Source organism: Dendrobates tinctorius, unplaced genomic scaffold (assembly GCF_039654945.1).
Source record: "Dendrobates tinctorius isolate UK_male_01 unplaced genomic scaffold, ASM3965494v1 ptg000129l, whole genome shotgun sequence".
NCBI lineage: Eukaryota > Metazoa > Chordata > Amphibia > Anura > Dendrobatidae > Dendrobates > Dendrobates tinctorius.
The window spans coordinates 1,475,214-1,498,750 of record NW_027361797.1 but is presented as its reverse complement, the minus strand read 5'-3'; the positions used below and the strand labels follow the sequence as shown (position 1 = coordinate 1,498,750).

Sequence of the window (23,537 nt, the reverse complement as noted above, 5' to 3'; positions counted from 1 at the left end):
ATCACCTCCATTGTACCCATAAAGAATAACTTGATTACTTGGGAATAAGCCTTTAAAAAGGAATTGTCATGAGTTCAAAAGTGGCCAGTTTGAGCTCTCATTTCATTATTTTTTTTCTTCCTATTTTAATGTTCCCGAGAAATAGGCCATTTTTTTTAGTGCTACTTTCTAATGTTTTACCAAGGCGGCGTGGCTCATAGTTTAATAATGCAGAGAGGCCTAACGACACAACATCCGAAAAGTACGTGATCCACACCCAGGCTATAAAAACTGACACTAAATAAAAAGGCCTAGATCTCTCTGGAGCCATAAGAAAGAAGAAAAAAAATGGAATTCTCAGGGGAGCAACGCTTACTTTTGACTTGGTGACGGGTCCGCTTTAAATACTGTATATAACTAAGCTATTTTGTAGACACATAAATTAAAGTGAATTTAAAAGGTTTTCCATAATTCATAAATACCTTACAATTTCCTTATAGATTAAAAGAAACCTAAATGGGGACACTTTCCAAGTTCACACAGATTACACGCTTGCTTAATTTTTCGAGTTTAGCTAAGAGGTGCTCAATTTGTGGTCCTCGAAAACCTCTTGAAAGTGAAATCTCAGCTTTGAATTATAGATCAGTGTTTTTTTCTATAGAACACTACATAAATGTTGTGTAGCAACCAACAAGTAATAAATCCTATTGAAGCATGGATAAAATATACTAGGAAGCTTGGTATTCTACAAACCGATCAGCAGAATTGTAAGCTACAGTTTACTGCTGTCTGCATTGTGTGAAAGCTGCCATAACGATCTGACAGCCTTAGGCTTTTTTTTACACTTGCCGTGTCTTTTTGTGGCCCGTGTTTGCGGGCCTTTTTTTGCGGGCCGTATTGCCGTAATTTTCACGGTCTTCCGCAAAAACGGGATGCAAAAAGCTTCTCGAATAGCCGTTTTTCTGGTTTTGAATTGCTTTTGAAAAGTAGGGAAATAAAATGGCGTTCCGCAAATAGTCTTCACGGTGTACCGCAAAAACAACACACTGGGCAAGCTTCCGTTGTTTTTGCGGCCCCGTTGATTTTCAATCTGGGCCGTGTCCGTAAGATGTGAAAAATATCGTGCAAGCGCGATATTTTTTCACAACCGTAAATACGACCTTCACGGCCATACGACGCTCCGACTAATTTTTGTGGCCCAATAGAAATCTATTGGGGACGCAAAAATGGTCCGCAAAGACACGGCAAGTGTAAAAGAAGCCTAAAAGATACTACAGAAAATACTACCTAAAATGATACATTGTAACAATGCCAAATTTATCTCACTGATGTAATTGGTCGTAATGGTAGAATGTATACAGCAAAGAAATAAACTAGAAACGTCTGCGGTTTATGCCATATGAATACAAACTGCAAGAGACATTTCAGAAAGTTACCTTGATTGTTTATCAGTAAGATGTTCTGTAAGGAAGTCGAGAAAAAGAATCTCCTGGGCAAAATCAAAGTGACAGTTACCAGGACCCTTCCGGATCAGAAACCCTTCAGGTGGAGAAATGCTGCATCCATCAAGTGTTACATGGACAATTTTAGCCTTTAAAAAAATGGATTAGTTTGGGTGATTGAAGAAAACAACATTTATTCTATAGCTGTCAGACTCTATTTACTGCGTATACAGCTTTTATCAGACATTATACAAACTGTTAAAAAGACAAAAAAATCACCAATGGTTAACTTACATTTAGATCTGGTGAATAAACTGTGTATTCTCAGGTGTCCGAAGCAGAAAAATGGACATTATTCATATGGTCGCAAGGAAGCCCATACTGAGCAAATATTCTCTTACCCCATTTAGCGACGGAATCAAATTTCACCTTTGGGGCCAAGCCCCATGTGTCACTTATGGTCACACAACCGTATTTTTCATCCTCTGAGAAACCAGGTCTGATTACGCTACTCAAAGTCTGATCAGTGTCATGTCCGCCAAGATGCCTGGAGCAGTGTGCACGCGCGTCTTACCTCATGGCTGCACGCTGTTGCTGGGTAACCATTCGTCTCTGTCTGACTCTGCAATCCGCTGTACTCCAGGAAACCACTGATCACGTGACCCTTCCTATGTTCCAGCCCTGCTCTAATTCTGCAATCCGCTGTATTCCTGGAAACCCCTGATCATGTGACCTTTCCTATGTTCCAGCCCTGCTCTGATTCTGCAATCCGCTGTATTCCTGGAAACCCCTGCTATGGTGCTATATCAGACCGCCCCTCCCTATGGTCAGGGCCTGAGTATCGTGTTGCTTCCTTGCATGGCTGCTTGCCTTGCTGGGTCGCTCCTGTATTCTGTGCCCCTGCACTTTGCTCTGTCGTGCGTCTCGGCACACGCTCTGTGCTTGTACTCCATCTCTTGTCCCATGCCTTGTTTTATGTTTGTCCGTTGTGCTATGTTCGTCCTTGTCCTGCTTGGACTTGTTGTCCTTCTGGTGTTCTCTGCTTTGCCCATTTCTGCCATGTCTTGCCTTCGCTTTGCTCAATCTTGTGTTCCCTCCTCTGGTCTCTGTTCTTGCCTGTTCTCCCTTGCTCTGACCTATGGTGCCCTGTTGTGCCACCTGGCTCACGCACCATTCCTGCTCTCTGATCTATGGTGCTCTCTAGCACGTTCTCTGACTAGTCCCAAGGCTCTGCCTTGGTCCGGCTCTGGGCTTCGGCCTACGCTCTGCTGCTAGCTCTGTTCTCGCTCTGATCTGACTCTGTGTTCCTTCCTAAGTTTCCGCTTCGTGTTCCGTACCTGCCTAGCTCTGCCTTGTTTCTTGTCTTGCTTTGCTGCTTCATGTGCCCTTTGCATGCGCCTGGCCTTCCTAGCCTCCTGCTTGTGCCTCAGCCGTGCCCGCCCTAGCCGTGCCCGCCTGCTTGTGCCTCAGCCGTGCTCGGTCAGTGACAGCTGTGTCGCCTGCTATGCCTCAGCCGGGTTCGCTGGAGTCTTGCCTGCCTGTTAGTGCTGCAGACCAATCAGCTAGCCAGTGCCCCAGCCGTGCTCTCTGTGCTTCCTTGCACTTCACGCTGTTTCTGCACTGTGCTCTACGTGTTCTCTATAGCACGCGCAGGTCCTCGCCTGCCCGTGGCATACCTCCCCATGCTTCTATAAAAGTACGCGCAGGTTTTGCCATGTACCCTGTCGTGCCTTATAGCACGCACAGGTCCTAGTCTGTACCTTGTCTCAAACCCTGACCCTGGTGTGCCCCTCTGCACGCGCAGGACTCTGCTTTTAAACTCTGTCCCTGGCATGCCCCTCGGCCGGCGCAGGCCTCCGTCCTTGAACCTGACCCTGGCGTGTTCCCTTGCACGCGCAAGCCTCCGTCCTTGTACCTGTCCCTGGCATGTCCCTCTACACGCGCAGGCCTCCGTCCTTGTACCTGTCCCTGGCGTGTCCCTCTACACTCGCAGGCCTCCGTCCTTGTATCTGTCCCTGGCGTGCCCTCTGCACGCGCAGGCCTCCGTCCTTGAACCTGACGTGTCTTCTAGCACGCACCCTGCCTCATATCCTGGTTTGTCTGCCGGATTCCCGAAGCCTGCCGACCGCTGCCAGAGGTCTGGAACCTGATGAGTGCATCCTGATACCTGGATCATGTCAGTCCTTGCCAGTCTTCCGGAGTCTGATGCCTTCGCACCTGCTTTGGACCCTGGCGTGTCTCCTTGCATGCACCCTGCCTTGGACTCTGGCTTGTCTCTCGGCGCGCACCTTGTCTTGGACTCTAGCATGTCCTAGCACGCATCCCTCCTAGTAACTCTGGTGTGACCCCTAACACGTACCCTGCCCTGGACTCCGGTATGTTTTCTGCACGTGTTATGTCTGGAACATTTGGTGTGCCCTTGCACGCACTTTGCCGTGTTTCACCGTTGGTGCCCTGCATCTGATTCTATATTTTTGCCTTGTATCTGATTAAAGTGTGTAACCACGTTTGCTGAAGAAATCCTGTGACTTTGCTTTATGTTTCGTATCCTGTTCGTCCTGTTGCTTGACACTCAATAGTGTCTCCCTGAGCCGGCCGCCTGGTCCAGCTGCTGTGGTGGCTCACCCCCTTGGTCTTGCCCCTGATACTCCCTGTACAGGGGGTGGGTTCTCACTAGGTTCGCTCGCCCTGGGTGGGTGCCACGGCCCAGAGGGTCAACTCTAAAAGGAAAAACGACTCAGCGTAAGCTGACGCTCGTCATAATCAGAATGTGATCATAGTGTGATCTGATTTTCTCGGATGAGAAGTTGGAAAAAATAATTTCAACATATTCTCCATTCTGTCATTCTATGAAAATAGGACCAAATTCAGATGTCATCCAAGTGTGGTCAAATTTTTTCTTAATGGAGCCAATGACTTGCATAGGTGAGTGCAATCCAGTTTACAGATGCAAATTGTGCATGGTGTGATTTTTTTTTTCCTTGGACCAGCTTGGTGGAAAATTGGTAGTAATAGTTTTCAATGTGGACAGGGCCAAGATGTGACCGTATAGGCTGAGAACCACTGATGAAAGAGCTGCTGCGAGCCCAAAATCAGTAAACAGCGGTGACCTCATCGAGGGAGGGCACAGCAGTTCATTGGCCAGATGGGAAAGCAGCATCAGTGACCTGTAGTAACCTCGATGAGGTCCCCGCAGCAGCTCATTCCCCAGTGGTTTTCAGCCTGGGCGATGCACCAGCGATCCCGACCACAATATGACCTGGTCAGGATCGCTGGTGCATCGCTAAGTGGTCGCTAGTGAGCTGCCAAACAGGCAGATCTCACCAGCGACATAGCAGCGGTTGGGGGTCGCTACTTACCTGTCAGACGAGGCGATCCTGACATCCTCCCGCCCGCGTCCACGCGTCGCTCGCCGCCACAGCAGGAAGTGGCCGACGAGAAACGGCCCAGGACGTTCTCGCGCGATCAGCGATAATCAGCGGGGGAGCCGGTCGGAGGTAAGTATCACACATAGCGATATCGCTAGCAATATCGCTTAGTGTAATGGGCCCTTTAATCCCCAGACATAGATTACGGAGTGGGACAGAATGTCGAACAGGTGCCACTTTATTGTAGATTGGAAGCTCTCAAGAGCAGGGTCGTCTTATTTTGCTTTAATTATTGTATTATTTTTAACGTTGTTAGTTATGACTTGTGTATGAACTGTTAAATTGTAAAGCGTTGCAGAATATGTTGGCGGGATACAAATAAAGATTATTATAGTGCTTTGAAAAAACCACTATCTTGTAATCTGAGCGCTGCTAACTTCTTCTTCTTCTTGATTTCGCAATTAATGCGGCCCGAACCGCTACACGCACAGACTCCGTTGAGGTGTTGTTTCGAAGCCAGCGTCCACAAGTGGGGTGCAAAGCATTTTTCGTGCCGATCGGATTTGTAGTTTTTGCGCAATTTGCGTTTGAAAATTTTTTTTCCCGTCATTGGAATGAATTGTCTCAATGCATTTCAATGGGAAAATTTTGCCATAGGGAAAACATGGGGCAGTCGTGAGGTGATTCAAATGGCAGTTAAGCTCATTGATATGCGCAGACACACCCTGTTACTATGCCAATGCCTACGAACTATACATGACCCCAGCAGGACACAGTTTCTGCCAGATAATATCAGCTCTTAAAGCGAAACCCACAGCACAAATGCAAATCTAGCTTCATCACATGACGCAAGCCCCTAAAAGAGAATGTGCGCCAAAGTGGATTTAGAAGCCCAGTGCGCCAAACTGGCTCTTAAAGAGGCGACGCGCCAAAGTGATTCTTGAAGGGCCGGCGCACTAAAATAAATCTTAAAGGGCCGGCGCGCCAAATCGAAAGCTGAGTGACCCCAGGCTTCAAATCGGAGGCTGATTGACCCCGGCCTACAAATTGGACCTAGAGTGGCCCCGCCCACCAAATCGGACTCTGTGGGGCCACGCCCACCAAATCGTACCCTGAGGGACCCCGCCCACCAAATCATACCCAGAGTAGCCCCGCCCACCAAATCGTACCGAGTGGCCCCGCCCACCAAATCACACCCAGAGTGGCCCCGCCCACCAAATAGGACCCAGAGTGGCCCCGCCCACCAAATCAGACCCAGAGTGGCCCCGCCCACCAAATCAGACCCAGAGGGGACACGCCCACCAAATTGGACCCCGAGGGGCCCCGCCCACCAAATCGGACCCTGAGGGGCCCTGCCCACCAAACCGGACCCTGAGGGGCCCTGCCCACCAAATCGGACAAAGAGGGACTCCGCCCACAAAATCAGACCCTAAGGGGCCCCATCCACAAAATCAGACCCTGAGGGATCCCGTCCACCAATTCAAGCCCTGAGGATCCCAGCCACCGAATCGGATCCTGAGGGGCCCCACCCACCAAATCAGACCCTGAGGGGCCCCACAGGCCAAAGTGGCCCCTGAGAGGCATCCACAGTTAAAACGGATCCGGAGTTGAAAGTCTTGCAGGGGCAGCAGGCAAGTCTCTCTTAAAGGGGCAGCCCAGGCACCATTTCAAAGCACTATCTGTACTTCCTTCAGGAAATACACATCTAGTTATTAATGCTTTTTATTTTCTATTTATTACAGACGACGAGAAATTCAGTGAAACGGGCATTAGGTGAATAGAACGGTGTTTGTTATTTTTAAATAAAGAAGGAAAAGTGTGTTTTGTTTTATTTTAAATAAAGAACCTTATTCTGGCTGTCTTTATTTACAATATACCATAACTATAGGATTAGTAATGGATGGATGTCTTATAGAAGCCTCTCCAGTACTAAGCCGTGGGCTTGATGTCACTGGACAATACAAAGTTGACATGAACCCCACAAATATGAACCCCACTTTCCACCGCTACAGGGCAAGTGAGAAGCACTGGCAAAGCGCCAGAATTGGAGCATCCAATAGATATGCATTTTCTGGGCAGCTGCAGGCTGGTATTTTTAAGCTCGGGGGGTCAATATCCAGGGCCAGCGTCAGCAACCGGCGCACCCAGACAAGTGCAGGGGCCCTGATCAGGCAGAGGGGGCCCACTTTCCATAGGGGACACCGGCGCCCTATGGGGACACAGTGCCTGTGGCCACGCCTGCGAGTGCGTCCCCACCAGCTTGCACAGGGCTCCGGCACTTGCAATACTTACCTCTCCCTGTTCCTCCACTGCGGCGTCTTTTGAGTGTGACATTTCAGGTCAGGGGGTGGGATGACGTGACTACCATGCACACTCTGCTCTGAACAGTCACAGTGCAGAGAATTGGAAGATGCCGACGCAGCAGCTAGCAAGGAGAAGTGAGTATTTCAATTTTTTTATATGCTTGGAACAATATATAGGGACCATCACATGTGGCCCATTATATATGGAGCATTATATGGGGCCCATCATACACTGGAGTATCATATGTGAGGCCTATTATATATGGAGCATTATATGGGGCCCATCATACACTGTAGTATCATATGAGGCCTATTGTATATGGAGCATTATATGGGGCCCATCATACACTGGAGTATCATATGCGGCCTATTAAATATGGAACATTATATTGGGCTCATCATACACTGGAGTATCATATATGAGGCCTATTATATATGGAGCATTATATGGGGCCCATCAGCCACTGCAGTATCATATGAGGTCTATTATATATGAAGCATTATATGGGGCCCATCACACACTGGAGCATCATATATGGGGCCCATTATATATGGAGCATTTTATGGGGCCCATCACACACTGAAGCATCATATATGGGGCCCATTATATATGGTTAATTATATGGGGTCCATTCTGTATGGAGCAGTATATAGGGTCCATTATTCTGTATGGAGCACTATGTCGTGCCCATAATACTGTATGGAGCAATATATGGGGCTCATTATTCTGTATGGAGGATTATGTGGTGGTGCCCATAATAATGTATGGAGCACTATGTGGTGCCCATAATACTGTATGGAGGACTATACTGTCTGGTTTCTGAGCTATTGTAGAATTTACAATGGATATCATTCATGTAATGTAAGAAGTAAGTGAAATCTTTGGAATTATACTATATATTTGTCTGCTGTATCTGTGCATCATGAAATGTGGTATGTGTTAAAGGGGCCCACTGTGACTTTCACCCGGGGCCCACGAAAACCTGGATGTGGCCCTGCCAAAATCCATGGCCCCTTACCAGCCTGAGAGTACCAGCCCTTAGGTGTCTGCTTTAGCAAGGCTGTTTGTCAGAAATGGGGGGGATCCAACGCCATTTTTTAAATTTTTTTTCTTAAATTATTTAAATAAATAAACAGAGTGGGGACCCCTCTATTCTTGATAACCAACCTTGCTAAAGCAGACAGCTGAGGGTTGCAGCCTCCAGATGTCAGTTTTGCCTTGCTGGTTATCAAAAATACAGGGGAACCCATGTGTTTCTTTTTTTTTACTTATTTATTTATAGCACAGGCACCGGCAAATGAATACTCGCATCTGACTATGCCTGCTCTCGCTGTTATTAGCGGCAGTCAGCATAGGCTAATGTGAGCAGTAGCTTACGCCAGTGACATGAGGTAAGCTTTCTACGTCCGATCAAAGCTGCGCATGTCACTGTACTGTCATGCACATGACAGCATGGCAAACACTGGATGTTCTGGCCACCCATTCAAGTGAATGGGGTCCAGGTTGGGGTATTGTTCTGGCACTCAAACTTGATTTTTTTTTTTTTTTAACTGTTCGGCTGAACCCAAACACCCAGGGGTCCGCCAAACTTTACTCCTGATTCATTAAGAGTCACATGCCTCTTAGTGTATCAGACTCATCTGAAAAGTCGTGTGTTCCTCCATGCACCTCACAACAAATCTTACTCCAGGAAGTGACTGGAGTTCGAATTGTAGCATAAAGGTACACCACATCTCGTTGGGACTTTGATGGGTGGGCATGCCTCATCCCACCTCAGCTACAATTATTCTGGTGCTGTTGACCAACACTGATGAAGAACAGCAAAAGTCGCAACATTTTTACAATTTTTCAAAGTGTTTATAGGCCAGATGTCTGGAATAAACACTTTTACAAATTGGAGCCTAAATTGCAGTGCAGTTTCAAGCTTCTTTAGAAGCTCATTTCACCTGCTGCTCAGCAACATGTGCACACTGCATTCAAACAATTTCTGCAGGGACTGTCTCCTGATTTATGCTGCCAAACCGCAGAAGCATGAATCAGAGCCTGGTTACATAATTGCAGCTAAGTATATTTTTCTCTGAAACACTCCATCAATACTTTAAAAGTTTCAAATGAGGATCATAGCCAGAGTTGAGACTAGTACGGTGCCGACTGCAGGCAGCTTCTCCCATCGCTACTGCAGGTGATTGCCAGGACTCTCCCATAGTAATAGAACTATTAATTACCTAGAGCGGTGCTTGGAAATGTCATTCTGGACTATTTTCCCCTCTGGCTATGGTCCCTGACCACATCTTTAAAGCATACCTTCTCTGAAACACAGGAGTGTTTCGAAAAAAAATATAACTGGTTGCAATTGTGTAGCTATTCATCGATTCATGTTGACCATGGCTTGGGGAGCATGAAACTTCACATACTGCGGTCAATAGCATCTGCAACATATAAGGACGTGGGGAGATCCCTCCCTCTTTTAATCTATTGGCTCTTCGCAACACAATTATGGGGTGCCAATGGTTGCTATGGCAATAAAAGAAATAACAAAGGTCTCTAGGTGTGCCACAGTTAGGAACTTAATAGACCAAAGCAGACACTATCAGCCTTCGCAATGCTCTGCACTACATGAGTAGTGCATTGAATTTATCAAACAATCGCATCTTCGAGTCCTCATGCAGGACTAATAAATGTTGTAAAAGAAGAAAAAATCTAACATGTTTTTAAGTACATAAAAATTGTTACAAGAAATTCACAATTTTTCAGAATAAATTTAAATTAATATAATAAAACAAATGCCAAAAAGAAGATACAATAGCTGGTATGAGCGCGATTTCAACAACCAGCACAATAAAAAAAAATATATAATTATTACACCAAGTAAATGCTGCTAGAAAAACAAGTAAAAGAAAAAAGTAAAACAGACTTATAACATGTTTACATTCTGCTTCTCAAAATGAAAATGATCAAAAAGTCATATACACCCCCAAATGGTACCACCAATAAGAGAGAGAAAGAGGGAGGACTATATCTCTCTCTCTATATTACCGGTATATATATATATATATATATATATATATATATATATATATATATATATATATATACACATACATACATTTTTTCCCCTTTTAAACTAATGTTCTTGTGCAAAAGTAGTAAAACATCAAAAGTTTCATCGACTCATTCTATAACACTATGTCTTTATCTTGAATGGAGATATCAAAAACATAAATAACATATACAAAAAAAATTACGCAACAATTGCAGTTTTTTGTTAGTCCCTATAGAGAATGCCTACAGTATTATTATTATGTGTGCCTTCCTGATCAAACACATGCAAAAACCAATGATGGCAAATATAGGAATAAGGTGTCCAAATTTCTGCTGAACTAGGGCTAAATACCAGCCGCAGTTACAGGGAAAATTAGCAATAAAATAATCTTGAGTTCAAATGCCCCCTCAATTATCTTAAGACCTTATTAGGGGCACAGAGTGTAAAATAAAGATAAAAAGAAAAAAAACAAGAAAAACATAAAAATGTCAAATCACTGTTTATATGTTTACAGCCCTGCCCCCTGATGAAAAAAAAATATGTCCAATATATAAAAATAACTTGTACAGAAAGGGGAACACAATTTAGGAATGTCTTTCACGGTTGTAAAAAAAAAAATGATAAAAAAATGTAAAAATAAATAAAATTACAGAATTTTTCGCACTATAAGACATTTTCAGAAGGAAACAAGGGGAAAAAATTAAAGCGTCAAATGGGCGTCTGAATTCAGCTTACCGGGGAAAATGATCAGGAGGGCTGGTGGAGCGGGGTCACAGGAGGTGTTCTGTGGTCTGTCGATGATCTGACTCTCATCCAAGGCTAGTGCGGCAGGTTCAATGGTGTTTGGTGATGTGGGGGCTCCGCCAACATTTTGTGAAAGCTCCGAGCCCCAGCACATCCATTCCTGCAATGCAGTGGCCTCCGGGAAAATGGCCGCCAGAGGCGGCGCATGCACAGATTGAGATCTCGGCACCGACATCTCGTTGCCGAGATTTCGATCTGCACATGCACCGCCTCCGGTGGTCATTTACCCGGAGGCCAACACATTACAGAAATGGAAGTGCGGGGGCTTCGTGCTTTCACAAAATGCTGGTGCAGCCCCAGCACTGCCAAACAAGCCCGGGATGTGAGTTAGATCATTGCCCTGCAGTGTCGTACCTCCGAACCCCACCTCTTCCCAGGTTAGGGCCGGCAGAATCGCCAGACTCCTGCTGCCACCACACTTCTGGTAAGTACATCCGAACTATGAGATATACCCCTATTTTCCCCAAAAATGTTTTTGGAAAAAAAGTGCGTTTTATAGTCTGAAACATATGGTAATATAAAAAGAACATAACAATTAAGCCCCATATATCGTGGGAAAAAAAGAACAAAATAATTTTAATATCTGAACGAGAATTTTTATTTTAGAGCCATTAAAAGCGTGAATATGATAAAACCTCAAAAATGTGTCTGGTTGGGAATGGAAAAAAAAAGGGTTTCAGTCTTTTGAACAGTGCTGACTGTTTTCTATAGTTCATCAAACACGAAGATGAACACACGTGTATTCTGCTCTACGGGAAGTCTATAATTCGACTCTCTGCCCTATGATATAACTCGGTAGTATGTCACTAGGCATGAAATCAAACAATGGCTGTCAGCAAAATTACTATGACATGTTTTAAAGCAAGTGATCATCTGGAAACAATCGCTTATTATCTCGGAGAAGCTTTCCTGACAATAGCATTTATGAGAAGCTTGTACTCTGTACCTGCCAAACAGATCTCCGCTATATGACGCCAACAGTAATCCTTCACTACAACCTATTGTACGTATACAGTACTATTGTAACAAAAAGCCTTGGCTGTGACCTACATGCAGAACACCGCTATTACCAGAGATTCTTATTATGTCGGAAAAAGGGGGAACCCTACATCCTATATAAGCAACTTTATTTATTAACACACATTTCACGGGGTTATGCAAGCTGGAACTCTTAGAACAGTACTGACATAGATATTTGGGATCATTTCTACACATATGTAACGTTATATTTACATTTAGGCAGAAGCATACAGATTTTGGTATATAGGTAGCAAAAGAAACAAAAAACCTTGAAAGCCCAATAAGGCAGTTCCCCTTGTGATCCAATGCAGTGGACTGACAGTGGGGGTCCTGGATGGATCCATAAGGGTCAAGAAAAAAAATTCTCTGGAATCTTCCAAATTGGAGATTGTGTATTGGAGCTAACCTGAGTTCCATAGGCCTAGTCTTATTACTACCAGCCGCTGTCTTCAGCTCTTCTCGCTACAACTTGTGTCTTGCGCCATCATTTTGCTCTCAATATAACCAATGTGCCCCCCTGGCGAGGCTATACATGACCCGTGAGTCGGGGTACTGGGCAGTGTGCTCTGTTTCTGGTTACTCATTTTGGTGGGTATGGCTGGCATTGTCGCTCTGCACTTTTTTAGTAATGTTGTCAGTCAGAGCGCCTCCTTTATGAATACAGTTTCTTATATTATGAATTGAGTTCCTTCATGAATAGACTTTCTTTCATTAGTTATTATGGTGCTTACCCTTGTAATAATGTTGTCAATATAGATGGAGGTTTGTGCAACTACTTCACTTTTAGGAAACACACAAAAAAAACATGCCTTAGCAGGTCCAAAAAAGACAAAAAAAATCCAAAACAAACAAAAAGACCCACCTAATAGGTATATAAACTTTATTAAATTAAGTAATTTTTGGCTTGCTTTTGAAAACTAAAATCATATATTTTGTCATCTATTGGGATGGATTGCTTAGAGCTGATTATGATTGGGTCTTATATCTAAGACCACAATCGTGTCATTGATTTGCTGGTATATCCAAGTCACTTTAACATTTTTTTTCTAGGTGGTGTTCTTTTCTTTACAGGACTTATTAGGGGCAGTGAGGGTAAGTCATCGTTGAGCTGGAGCGCCACTTCGCTCACTAGGGTGCCAACCTTCATGGCAAGGTAGGGTTATCATTAAGGCAAATTTAGGGCCAGTAACCCTACACCTTTCCATCTCCACCCTGTGTAGTATATAATCCCTTCCTTTTTAATTACTTATTTAATAAAGTTTACGTACATAGTAGGTGGGTCTTTGTGTTTGTTTTGAAACTGCTTCACTTTTCCCAGAACTATCTGGACTAAGGGGATATTTTTATCAATTTGAATCTTGTTTTTTGTCTCTTTATTAACAACCTTTTCTATATACTTGTAAATGTGCTACAATCTCGCCATTTAACTACTATACCATATGCATTATTGTTTATACCGTGCCACTGTTGAATTATTTTTGACCACATTGCCATTTCTTTCTTTTGGGGTTTTATGGGGTGTCTTGATACTAGGGCTGGGTATTTAGATTAGAAGCAGGAACACAGAGATGCAATAAAAAAAAACACGAAAGTTGTGCTTCCAGTGACCTGCTTCCCCCACGCGAAATCTAGTACAAGTGCCGTCATTGTCTGGGCAGTGCATGCGCAGTACAGTCCTGATGAAGAAGACTTCACAGTCTGTAGATTGCACCAGATAGTGACAGTCTCCTTCAGTCCTGCTGCTCATTCACGCACCAGTCATTCTGATGAAGAGGACGGTCAGTGTCTGGCGCGATCTGCAAACTATAAAGTCTTCATCAGGATTGTACTGCGCATGAGCCACTCTGGGGAATAGCAGAACTTGCACTAGATTGAGGCTGGAGGAAGCAAGACATTGAAGGGTGAGTGACCTGTCAATCAGAGCAGAGCTGTGTGCCGTGCGCCCCATGTTGGACTAGAGGCTGATTTGTATAACAATTTAACAATAAATTTCTCTAAAATGATGCTATGGAAGTAATTAGCAGAGCATTCGTCTGGGGTATAACCACCTGCTGACCAGTTCCCCTTAAGTTAAAGATGAATAATGGGGAGCAACAAGTTACATCTCATCTTAGCTTACAAGAGCAGCAATCCACCAATAGAAAAAAAAAGAAATAAAATAAAAATGAATTAAAAAATTGAGCAATAAATTTAAAAGACAATGGAAAAAAAAAGAACCATTAGCGGCATACGTATATTTTTTGCTCTTTGACGGATGCTATGGAAGGTATAAGCTTAGTTTCTCATAACAGTTTATTTCCGAGGTTCTCATGAAGCAATATTAATTTACCAAGAAGGTACGAAAAACATTACCCCTCTGTATGTGTCTTCAGGAGATTTATTGTAATTCCAAATCCTCAGCCCTGCAACCGCTTCAACTTTATCAAAACTGATGGTGATGGTGTGATTTTCTCCGCAGGTAAATGGGATAAGCCACATGTGGGAATCCTCACTGGTAATGTTCATACCATCAATGAGTCTAGAAAACCAAGAAAGGAATGCATCAGAAAATGAAGCTAATGGAAATAATTATATATATTGTAAAGTAGGTCATTACCCAAAGTCTAAAGCTTTTAGAGGAACAAAATGAAAAAGTGGATATGAGCCTGGGTGGTGGTGAACAATCAACAGAGACCCTTTATTAGGATGAGGCAGATATCAGATTATCACGCGTTTCCAATCTGCAGAAGGTTAGCAGGAGGTAAATAAAATGGCTCATCATGCCTCTTGGATGGAGTAGCAAAAACCTGGTGACAGATTTCTTTAGAGCCTTAAAAAGCATTGGCTATAGGAGGATGCTTGAGACCCTTAGGAATGAATTGCTGTAACTCTGGTTTACATTCACAGAGAGGGAACTTCCTGTATCGGCAGGGCATCAAGGGAAATTTTCTAAAAAACTGGAAGCTATACTATGGAGTTACTAATCCTGGCATGTTTCTACACCAATGGGGTGTGTGAAGAAGGTTGTGTAGTATATGCTAACTGCTAACACTTCTGTCTGGCTTAGGACCGCGCCACTGGACGACCTCAGACAAGCAGAAGTAGTAAGAGTACTGCAGTCCAACAGCGGCTGCTGACTGTCACGCGAGCCCTGGGTCATCCAGATCCGACATAGCGGGAGAAATGTCACTGCAGGGGAGGAGTATATGGTGTTTTCATTTTACAAGGGGACTACTTTATTTAAAAGGAGGTTGTACAGGTAGTATACAACCCCAGTAAGGATTAATAGATTAGTGAACTGCAAAAAAGCAAATCTCAAACTAACAGTACCTCTAATATATTACGAGCAAACTGAAGCAATTCTACTGCCATACGATCAGCATTACAAGGAGTAACTTATTGGCGGTAGTATTTAGATCGCATGTCCACCTGTTATCTGACCATAGCTTATATAGAAATTTCCTAATAAACCATAACTACCAATTTGTATGACCCCCAGAGGGATATCTGCATGAAACACGTCAGCTACAGAATAAGGCCAGGGTCACACCAGCGTATAACACCGGCTGAGTGCTATGCGATAAAACAACGGCAGAGTGCTATGCAATAAAACATGGCAGAGTGCTATGCGATAAAACACCGTGAGAGTCAGGGCTGTGGAGTCGGTAAGCCAAACCTGCGACCCCGACTCCTCAATTTCCCTTACACCGACTCCGACTCCAACTCCGACTCCACGACTCCGACTCCCACACATATTGCTTATATTTAAGTGAAAAATTTATTGTAGTACAATGTGAACCTCAGACATTTAATCATTTTTATGATCCAATAATCAAGATGTTTAGATAGAACAGAATATATATTGGTGTACTACCCGGTTTTCATTCTTTTTGGTACAGATACGATATGGATAGACAGATATGGATAAATGGATAGATAGAGCAGATTTCTAATCTGCTTTTGCTATTGAAAACATTATCTATGAGCTCAAAAACCTTTCAGGTGATGCAGTTTTTTAAAAAGATGATCAGCTTTTGCAGCTGAAAAACGTATCCTCAAAAAACACAGGAAAAACGTTGTGTGTGAATGTAGCCTTAGATCAGGAATATAACAGCCATTTATAGGACATTTCATAACTTTCCCAAACTCCTATGAAAAAATATTCAGCACATCCTGCATTGAATTACTGTACCCAATTTATTATATACTTTAGGAGTCGGTCCATTTTATACCGACTCCAACTCCGACTCCGACTCCACCAAAATGAGCACCGACTCCGACTCCACGACTCCGACTCCACAGCCCTGGTGAGAGTGCTATGCGATAAAACACCGTGAGAGTGCTATGCGATAAAACCTGGCAGAGTGCTATGCGATAAAACCTGGCAGAGTGCTATGCGATAAAACCTGGCAGAGTGCTATGCGATAAAACACCGGCAGAGTGCTAGGCGATAAAACACCGGCAGAGTGCTAGGCGATAAAACACCGGCAGAGTGCTAGGCGATAAAACCTGGCAGAGTGCTATGCGATAAAACCTGGCAGAGTGCTATGCGATAAAACCTGGCAGAGTGCTATGCGATAAAACACCGGCAGAGTGCTAGGCGATAAAACACCGGCAGAGTGCTAGGCGATAAAACACCGGCAGAGTGCTATAAGATAAAACATGGCAGAGTGCTATGCGATAAAACATGGCAGAGTGCTATATGATAAAATATGGCATTGCACTCGGCCTAGTGTTATACTATGGGGCCACTCAGATCTACAATTATTTTCTCATACTGATTCGACAAGATAGAATAATGGCAGCGAGACTTGGCGTACTCGCACCTATACAAGTCTATGGGCGCATGTGAAACATTGCAGTCGGATGTCATCCCAGTGCATTCCGATATACGCCGAGTCAGGACATGGAGGAGAAGGAGAAATTGCTTTCTCCGTCTCCACCGCACCTGTGCTGGGATTCTCTCGTGCGAGAGGATCGGACCACAGAGCACTGACACTTGGATCACACTTGCAGCAGAGCCACAGACGAGTCATTAGCATCTCGCATCAGATCCCATACGATAGTGAGTTTTCAGCCCAAGGGTACTTTTTCACAAGAGTCGGGCATGCTACCAATTTTCTACAAAGGAAAAACCTGCAGCAAAGAAAGTAGAAAGTATAAGATGGGTCCCATCATTACAAATATCCATGGTTTACCCTGAAAAGCTGCAGTGTTTCAGAGACGACATAGCATGAACAAGAAGTGGGGACTCAATAAGGTGACTAAGCGACTAGATCCACTGGAGGTCTCTCCCTAGGTGTGTACAGGGAGAGACCTGTCAGTCATGCAGAGCTCGGCCACGAACATCTGTCAGACTAGTTCACTTAGTCACCTCATTGCAGCGTTTCATAGTAAAATGTGGATATTTGTATGATCCATGGTTTGGGCAGCATGAATCACCTGCCACGTTCCTTTTAACCACGATGGAACGTTCACAATAAAAGCTGCAGATATGCCAACTAAAGCTCTGTCACACAGTGACACCTACAAAAAACGATGCTAAAACTCGGGGTATACTGGGGATCTCCAGAAAATGTAACGATCGGCCCTCACTAACTCTTTTCCTTAATACAATGTAAAGAACAGAATATACAATGACAGTGTTTTACTGATCACAAGGTAATCAGTGATTTTAAACATACTTGTCTAAAGTTCTGCTGTCATCTTGGTATTCAGGAAGCACGCTGAGATCTGGGGGTGAGGCTGTCATAATATTCATGCTTAAGGACAACGCTTCACCATCGGAACCGACAATTTCTAGTCCAGTAAGGCCAAGGTAATGCTGGTCTCCCCAGGTCATACTAAAATTTAATTGAAGACCTAAAAAATATAATAGTAACATCAAAGTTTTATAGCATACCCTAAAGAGAAATCAAATGGAAATATGTAAAAGTGCAACAAGCCTTGGAAATCATCTATTAACTTAATTAGGGAGTGACCTTATTAAGCTTTTTCAGTATCAAATCTACTTTTCTGAAAGCCAAGAGACCAGGAATAGGCTACGGGCGTGGACAAAGAATGCCGCTGCTAAATTTTCCCAAGACACTTTTCCAGATGTCTCAATACTCCAATATCTATTATTCGACATGGCGGATAATGCTATGCCTCCCTTTACACGAGAAAACAAGGGCGGGGGCGCAGACATAGGGCTTCACCTGGTATAAATCAATTAAAATATAAAAGTACTCTGGAGTACTCACCCTTTATGGGTTGTGTTCAGACACAACCATCTCAACGTTTGTTGCAGTCATATAGCTGCTGCAGAGCTCGTGCAGGTGGACAGCGTCCACTAGGTATCATAAGTTGAGGATCCAAGAAAAGCACTTCTGAGCATCCGCGCTGCTTTAGTGATAAGAATTCTTCAGAAATCCATATAAATCTTTCAAGTTCTTTATTATATGTACTACAGAAACTATGCGTTTCGAGGTGACAAACCGCACCTCTTCTTCAGGTTACAGTACAGAGTTGACAACTCTGTACTTTAACCTGAAGAAGAGGTGCGGTTTGTCACCTCGAAACGCGTAGTTTCTGTAGTACATATAATAAAGAACTTGAAAGATTTATATGGATTTCTGAAGAATTCTTATCACTAAAGCAGCGCGGATGCTCAGAAGTGCTTTTCTTGGATCCTCAACTTATGATCCCTTTACACGAAGAATATACAGAATATCTTGTCAGGGAATTTGAGGTACCCACACCAGATAACTGACTGAAACTCACGTGTCCCTTCATGATTCACTAATGACCATTCTATTAGCCAAAAGCGCTGCCCATTGAATCACTGCCCAAATTAGCCTCCAATTTATTGCAACAACTGACCAAAAGGGTGGTGCACGGGACCTCTGATCTATGACTGGTAAGGCAACACTTCAGATTGTCCATGTGTAGGAGAGCACAGGAACGCAGGATAAAGTGATGAGCAGGAGGTAGATCAAGAGTTAAAAGGGGTTTATTACTGGGGATGTTATTGGTAATGAAGGGGGTGAAGGCAGAACACATAAAACACAGGGGAAAACAATAAAGTTAGCTAAGTAACTGACAAACATCAGTCTGAAGTCTTCAGGGCTTTGCCGGTTTGTGCTTCCACAGTGGCGCCGAAGGAAGCGCGTGAAGTCTCTGGCTTGGTCCTGAAGGTACTCGAGGCACTGTCTCCTGATGAAAGCAGTGTGTTCAGGTTCCCTTGGGTGAGGTCCTGCAGAGACGGAGCAACGTGCGGATCGTGGAGCAGTCTCTAACTCCACTGGAGTTTCGCAGAATGCAATGCTGACAGCGCTGTTCAAGGGAAGACTGTGTGCCCACATTAGTCTGCGGTTCTGCACGCATGGTCATTTCTGTCTCAGAGTTAGGTGTAGGCACGCAGTCAATGCCTTCACGGTAAGAGGAGGTGTACGACAGTGAGAAATGGTATCCAGGAGTCATCTCACGGAGAGAGAATTAACTGTCTCCTGCTGTTTACTCTGTCTTCCCGCCAAGTCTCCCTGATTCCCGCGCACAGCCCCTTTTATCTCAGTCATGCCCTTTCAGTCCAGTGCAAAGGTTGGTCCAGGTCTGAATGTCTTTACCCCTGCAACAATGGTGACAGTCTCTTTGGTTCCGGGACCAGCACAGGAGAAGCACCACTGGCCCGGTCCATCTTCCTACACATGCAAGAACTTTTTTTTATAAATACAAAATAATTACATCCACTAAATTATATGTAAATGGTTCTTCTAAAGCATGGCACAGCAGGTGGCTTCTTAATCTGGTTTTCTCCCTTTCAATCTTCAGTAGTGCTCCTCTGCTTCCTGGTTGCCAAAGGACAGGGCGCTCCTGGTGACTTGACAGTTTTGCCCATCTACAGTGCTGAGCGCCTGGCCCGAATTCCCTGTCTTTCCCGATGCGGTTAGAAAAGAGCAGTTTTGGTTCTGCAGTTTCAGGAGCACTAAAGCTGGAAATATTCAGCAATCCAATGATCGCAACCTGTGTAGCATACAACTTCCAAGTGTGCGCTCCGAGATGGTGTCATGTCGGACGCTGTTCACACCACAGCATCCGGCAGGCAGAGGTAGTTCCACCTCCAGCCACTATAGCCTCAGTGGCGCCGGTTTGATCTTCAGGCTCTCGGGGGTTAATCCTGCTGGAGACCAGGTTGGAAGGTTAGTCACGCCCACGGTCTTTAAATAGTCATACTGGCATATGGGCGTCGCCGATTATAGCTTGTGTTTCATACCAAGTGGTTCCGGTCTGGAGTGGAGGTGTTCAAGAGAGAGAGATTCATATCTGGTGTCGTATGATCCGTCGTTATCCTTTCTCCTTCCCATATTTGTGTTTAGTTGTGCCCTGTTCACATTACTGTTTATTCCTGTGTGTGTGCGGCGCAGTGCAGTTTAAGTTCTCCCTGTCTGTCATTATTTGTGTGGGAGCTTTGGTGGTGTGACTCCTCACTGGGTGGAGGGTGGAGGGTTAAGTGCAGGGCTGAGCAGGAGATAAGGAAAGGTCGGAGGCTCAGGCATTTGCACCTTCAGCAAAAACCCTGGGTTGAGGGTCAGACAGGGTTTCCCCTAGTAAAAGGGACACCACAGGGGCCCCGGGTATTTCAGCCTTAGTTGAACTAAGCCCCCGTGACAGATGGCCAGAAACTATCAAATTCAAATTTCCTCTAGTCCTTAAGAATAGAGAGCTTTTTTAACAAGAGGTAAATTGCAAACTTGCTTGTTTTTAGAGAATCTATGCAATTTTACCAATTTAAATTGATGAGACGACCTCATTAAATTTTGCAAAGGAGATAATTAGCTACTAGATTAGGAGGTTGTACCAGCTTAACCAAGCTTTGAATTGCAGAACTGAACGAGTTTTAGTTATATTATATATTCTACCAGTAATGATCTTAATTAAAAGACACTAGATCTCAGCCATAGACTATTAAATTGCAAAAGTCCTATTAAAAATCAATAAACCCATCAATGGCGGCCAGACATCAAATGGATTCTAAGAAGAAGCAAAGAAAATGTATGGAAACTAGAATACGAAATAATCTATGATCATCCGAAAGGGTATTAACAATACTGCACAAAATGTTTCCTTATATACTATTACACATTTTATCAAATATACTTACATTTCCCAGTGTACACTCCGGGTATATTACTGTGGAGATTCGGGGATACTGATGCTACAGATTTTTGATCAGAAGCCTGTAAAAACAAAAGAAGTGGAACTACTAAAAAACTATTGTTCTATACAGTCTATCAATCCTAACGTATACTAAGAAAGTTATAAGATCTAAGTGTTCAGCTGACCACGTCTGCAGATTTCGTTCCCCCGGGTGCACGGTGGTTTGTGATCACCTTCTCAATAATATAAGAAAATAGTCCATCACATCCGGATTGTGAAAAAAAATAAAAATCTTTTATTTCATATGTGCAGCAATCATAAAATCCATAAAGTCCACAATGACTTGTGCTCCCAGAACAGGCAACGCAGTTCGAACAAACAGTTCTTTGTCAAGTCAAAGCCAAAGGCATGACAAAGAACTGTTTGTTCGAGACGCTTTACCTGTTTGTGGATTTGATGGATTTTATGATTGTTGCACATATGAAATAAAAGAAGATTTGCATTATTTCACCATCCGGATGTGCCGGACTGTTTGCTTATAATACAGACAACTGTCAGAAGGAAAATGTAAAAAAAAATAAAACATAAATGTGATAATTAGTGGAAATTCATTCAGTGTCTGTTCACACTGGGGTCAAGACTCTCATCAAGGATACAGAACAGATGCGAGCAGGACAGAACAAATGTGACATGTTTGAAAGATCAGTTATGATTCACTGGTGTCTCTCAGGGGTCCATTGGGTTTCTCTTTTTTCAATGGATAAAAAAGTACTGAATGCTACGCTATTGTGATTTGAGAGAAGTAAAGCGAGTTTGGACATAGCCTAAATGGGTTTATCACAAATAACATACATCATTTATCTAAATTATACACCAAGTAATAAGGATAAGTCAGCACATCCGTAAGGATAAAATATTTCCTTTATTTATATGTATACACGGAAGGTACTGGATGCAGATGTGTGTCACTGAGGTGGCTAGGCTCGGTGATGTAAGTCCCAGGAGAAAGTGCATCAGTAACAATAGGTTACTAAGATGGTTTTTATTCTGACTGGATTTTGGGTTCGTAATTTAGGAGCGACCAAGAGAGCATGGGAGGGAACGGTTGCTCCTATATTCCTGTCCGTGTCTTACAGATCTAATAACAGTTAGACAGGTTAGCTTAGCACACTGTGTTGTGCTGGGGCTGGAGAAAGACAGTTCATGGTGGACAGTCTATGTTGGAGACTAAGAAGTGCCGGTGACAGCAAGCTGGTGAGGCCGTTTGATTTGTTTTGCCTTACCCCAAAAGAAGAGATGGTGTTGTTATTAATTTGTGCGGAAGAAAGTCGTTTTCCTTTTTGGAGTTCAAAAGTTTATGAAGGTACCTTAAACTTTACTTTGTTTTGATATCGAACTCCATGCCTTAGTGTGTCTAAGCAGCTATCAGAAAGCTGAAACCCCTACAATATGTCAGCTTTCTGGTATATATATCTCTATATATAAAAGTGACTGTATGTATGTATGTATGTGTGTTTGTGTATCACCAACCAATCAAGAAGCATATTTCATTTTACCAGAGCTGTTCAAAAGAAGCTGAGCTGTGATTGGTTGCTATGAGCCACTGTTTTCCTTGCAACTAAATCACTAAGCATCTCTCATTTCACCACAGCTGGTTAAAAGTAGCTGAGCTGTGATTGGTTGCTATGAGCAAGTTTTCCCACTTGACAACACCTCAGCAGACACTGACAGGGTGGGAGAAATCTAGCATCTTCGGGAACATAATCTCCCAGCCATTGTCTGCCCCCTTGGAAGGAGCAGAGAGCACATGACAGAAATGAATCCCCCCTCCCTGCCCATATCCCCATCACACATCCTCCATCCCGTAGGCACATCTTCCCTCTTAAAGGGATCATTGGTAGGGAAGTCAGAGCAAATCCATCCAGGGCTTTGGTTTTGACCCTAAGCCTCTCTTAAAGGGATCCCTGGTATGGAAGTTAGGACCGTTCCACTCAGCTCTGTGGTTCTGACCCTATTTTGAAACAGACTGGAGGATGGTAGTCGTGCAGTCCGTTTCATTCCAGGCCCAGGTTTTCCACAGAGCCCAGTTAAAATCCTTGCAGTAAAGGGTATGGGTATGTCAGTATCAGGGCCAGAGTCAGTTGGTGCTTGATAGTGTGCAGAGCAGTTGGTGTTGCAGAGCTCCACCTGTGTGAGGTAACACAGGTCAGCAGCTGCTGAATAGCCTGGCATCCACATCGGTGCAGTCGCCCAGAGTAACAGGTTTCAGAGGTGGACGGTAATGTGCCCGAAGGAGGATTAGTGTGTGTAATGGCTGCAAATTGAGGGATATTGTGTACTGTGGAAAAGCTGTGAGTAAAGGGACACTGACACGGCGGTGCAGTTTTACACTGCAACCGGGCATGAAGGTAAACCGACGTGTGTAGTGACTGTGAAACCCAGGCCAAGGAGCTCAGAGACATA

At 43.9% G+C, this 23,537-nt stretch overlaps 1 protein-coding gene across 5 annotated transcripts in view; it reads right to left on the bottom strand.

Annotated features, from left to right (window-relative positions):
* KATNIP (katanin interacting protein) overlaps positions 1–23,537 on the bottom strand; it is a 268,939-nt gene that overhangs the window by 84,344 nt on the left and 161,058 nt on the right. For all 5 annotated transcript variants that reach the window (XM_073542765.1, XM_073542769.1, XM_073542766.1 and 2 more), the window contains 4 exons: positions 21,079–21,154; positions 17,624–17,801; positions 14,313–14,478; positions 1,416–1,570 (listed from right to left, as the gene is read on the bottom strand). In XM_073542765.1, coding sequence (XP_073398866.1) covers positions 1,416–1,570; positions 14,313–14,478; positions 17,624–17,801; positions 21,079–21,154 — 575 coding nt within the window. The remainder of the gene's footprint in view (positions 1–1,415; positions 1,571–14,312; positions 14,479–17,623; positions 17,802–21,078; positions 21,155–23,537) is intronic.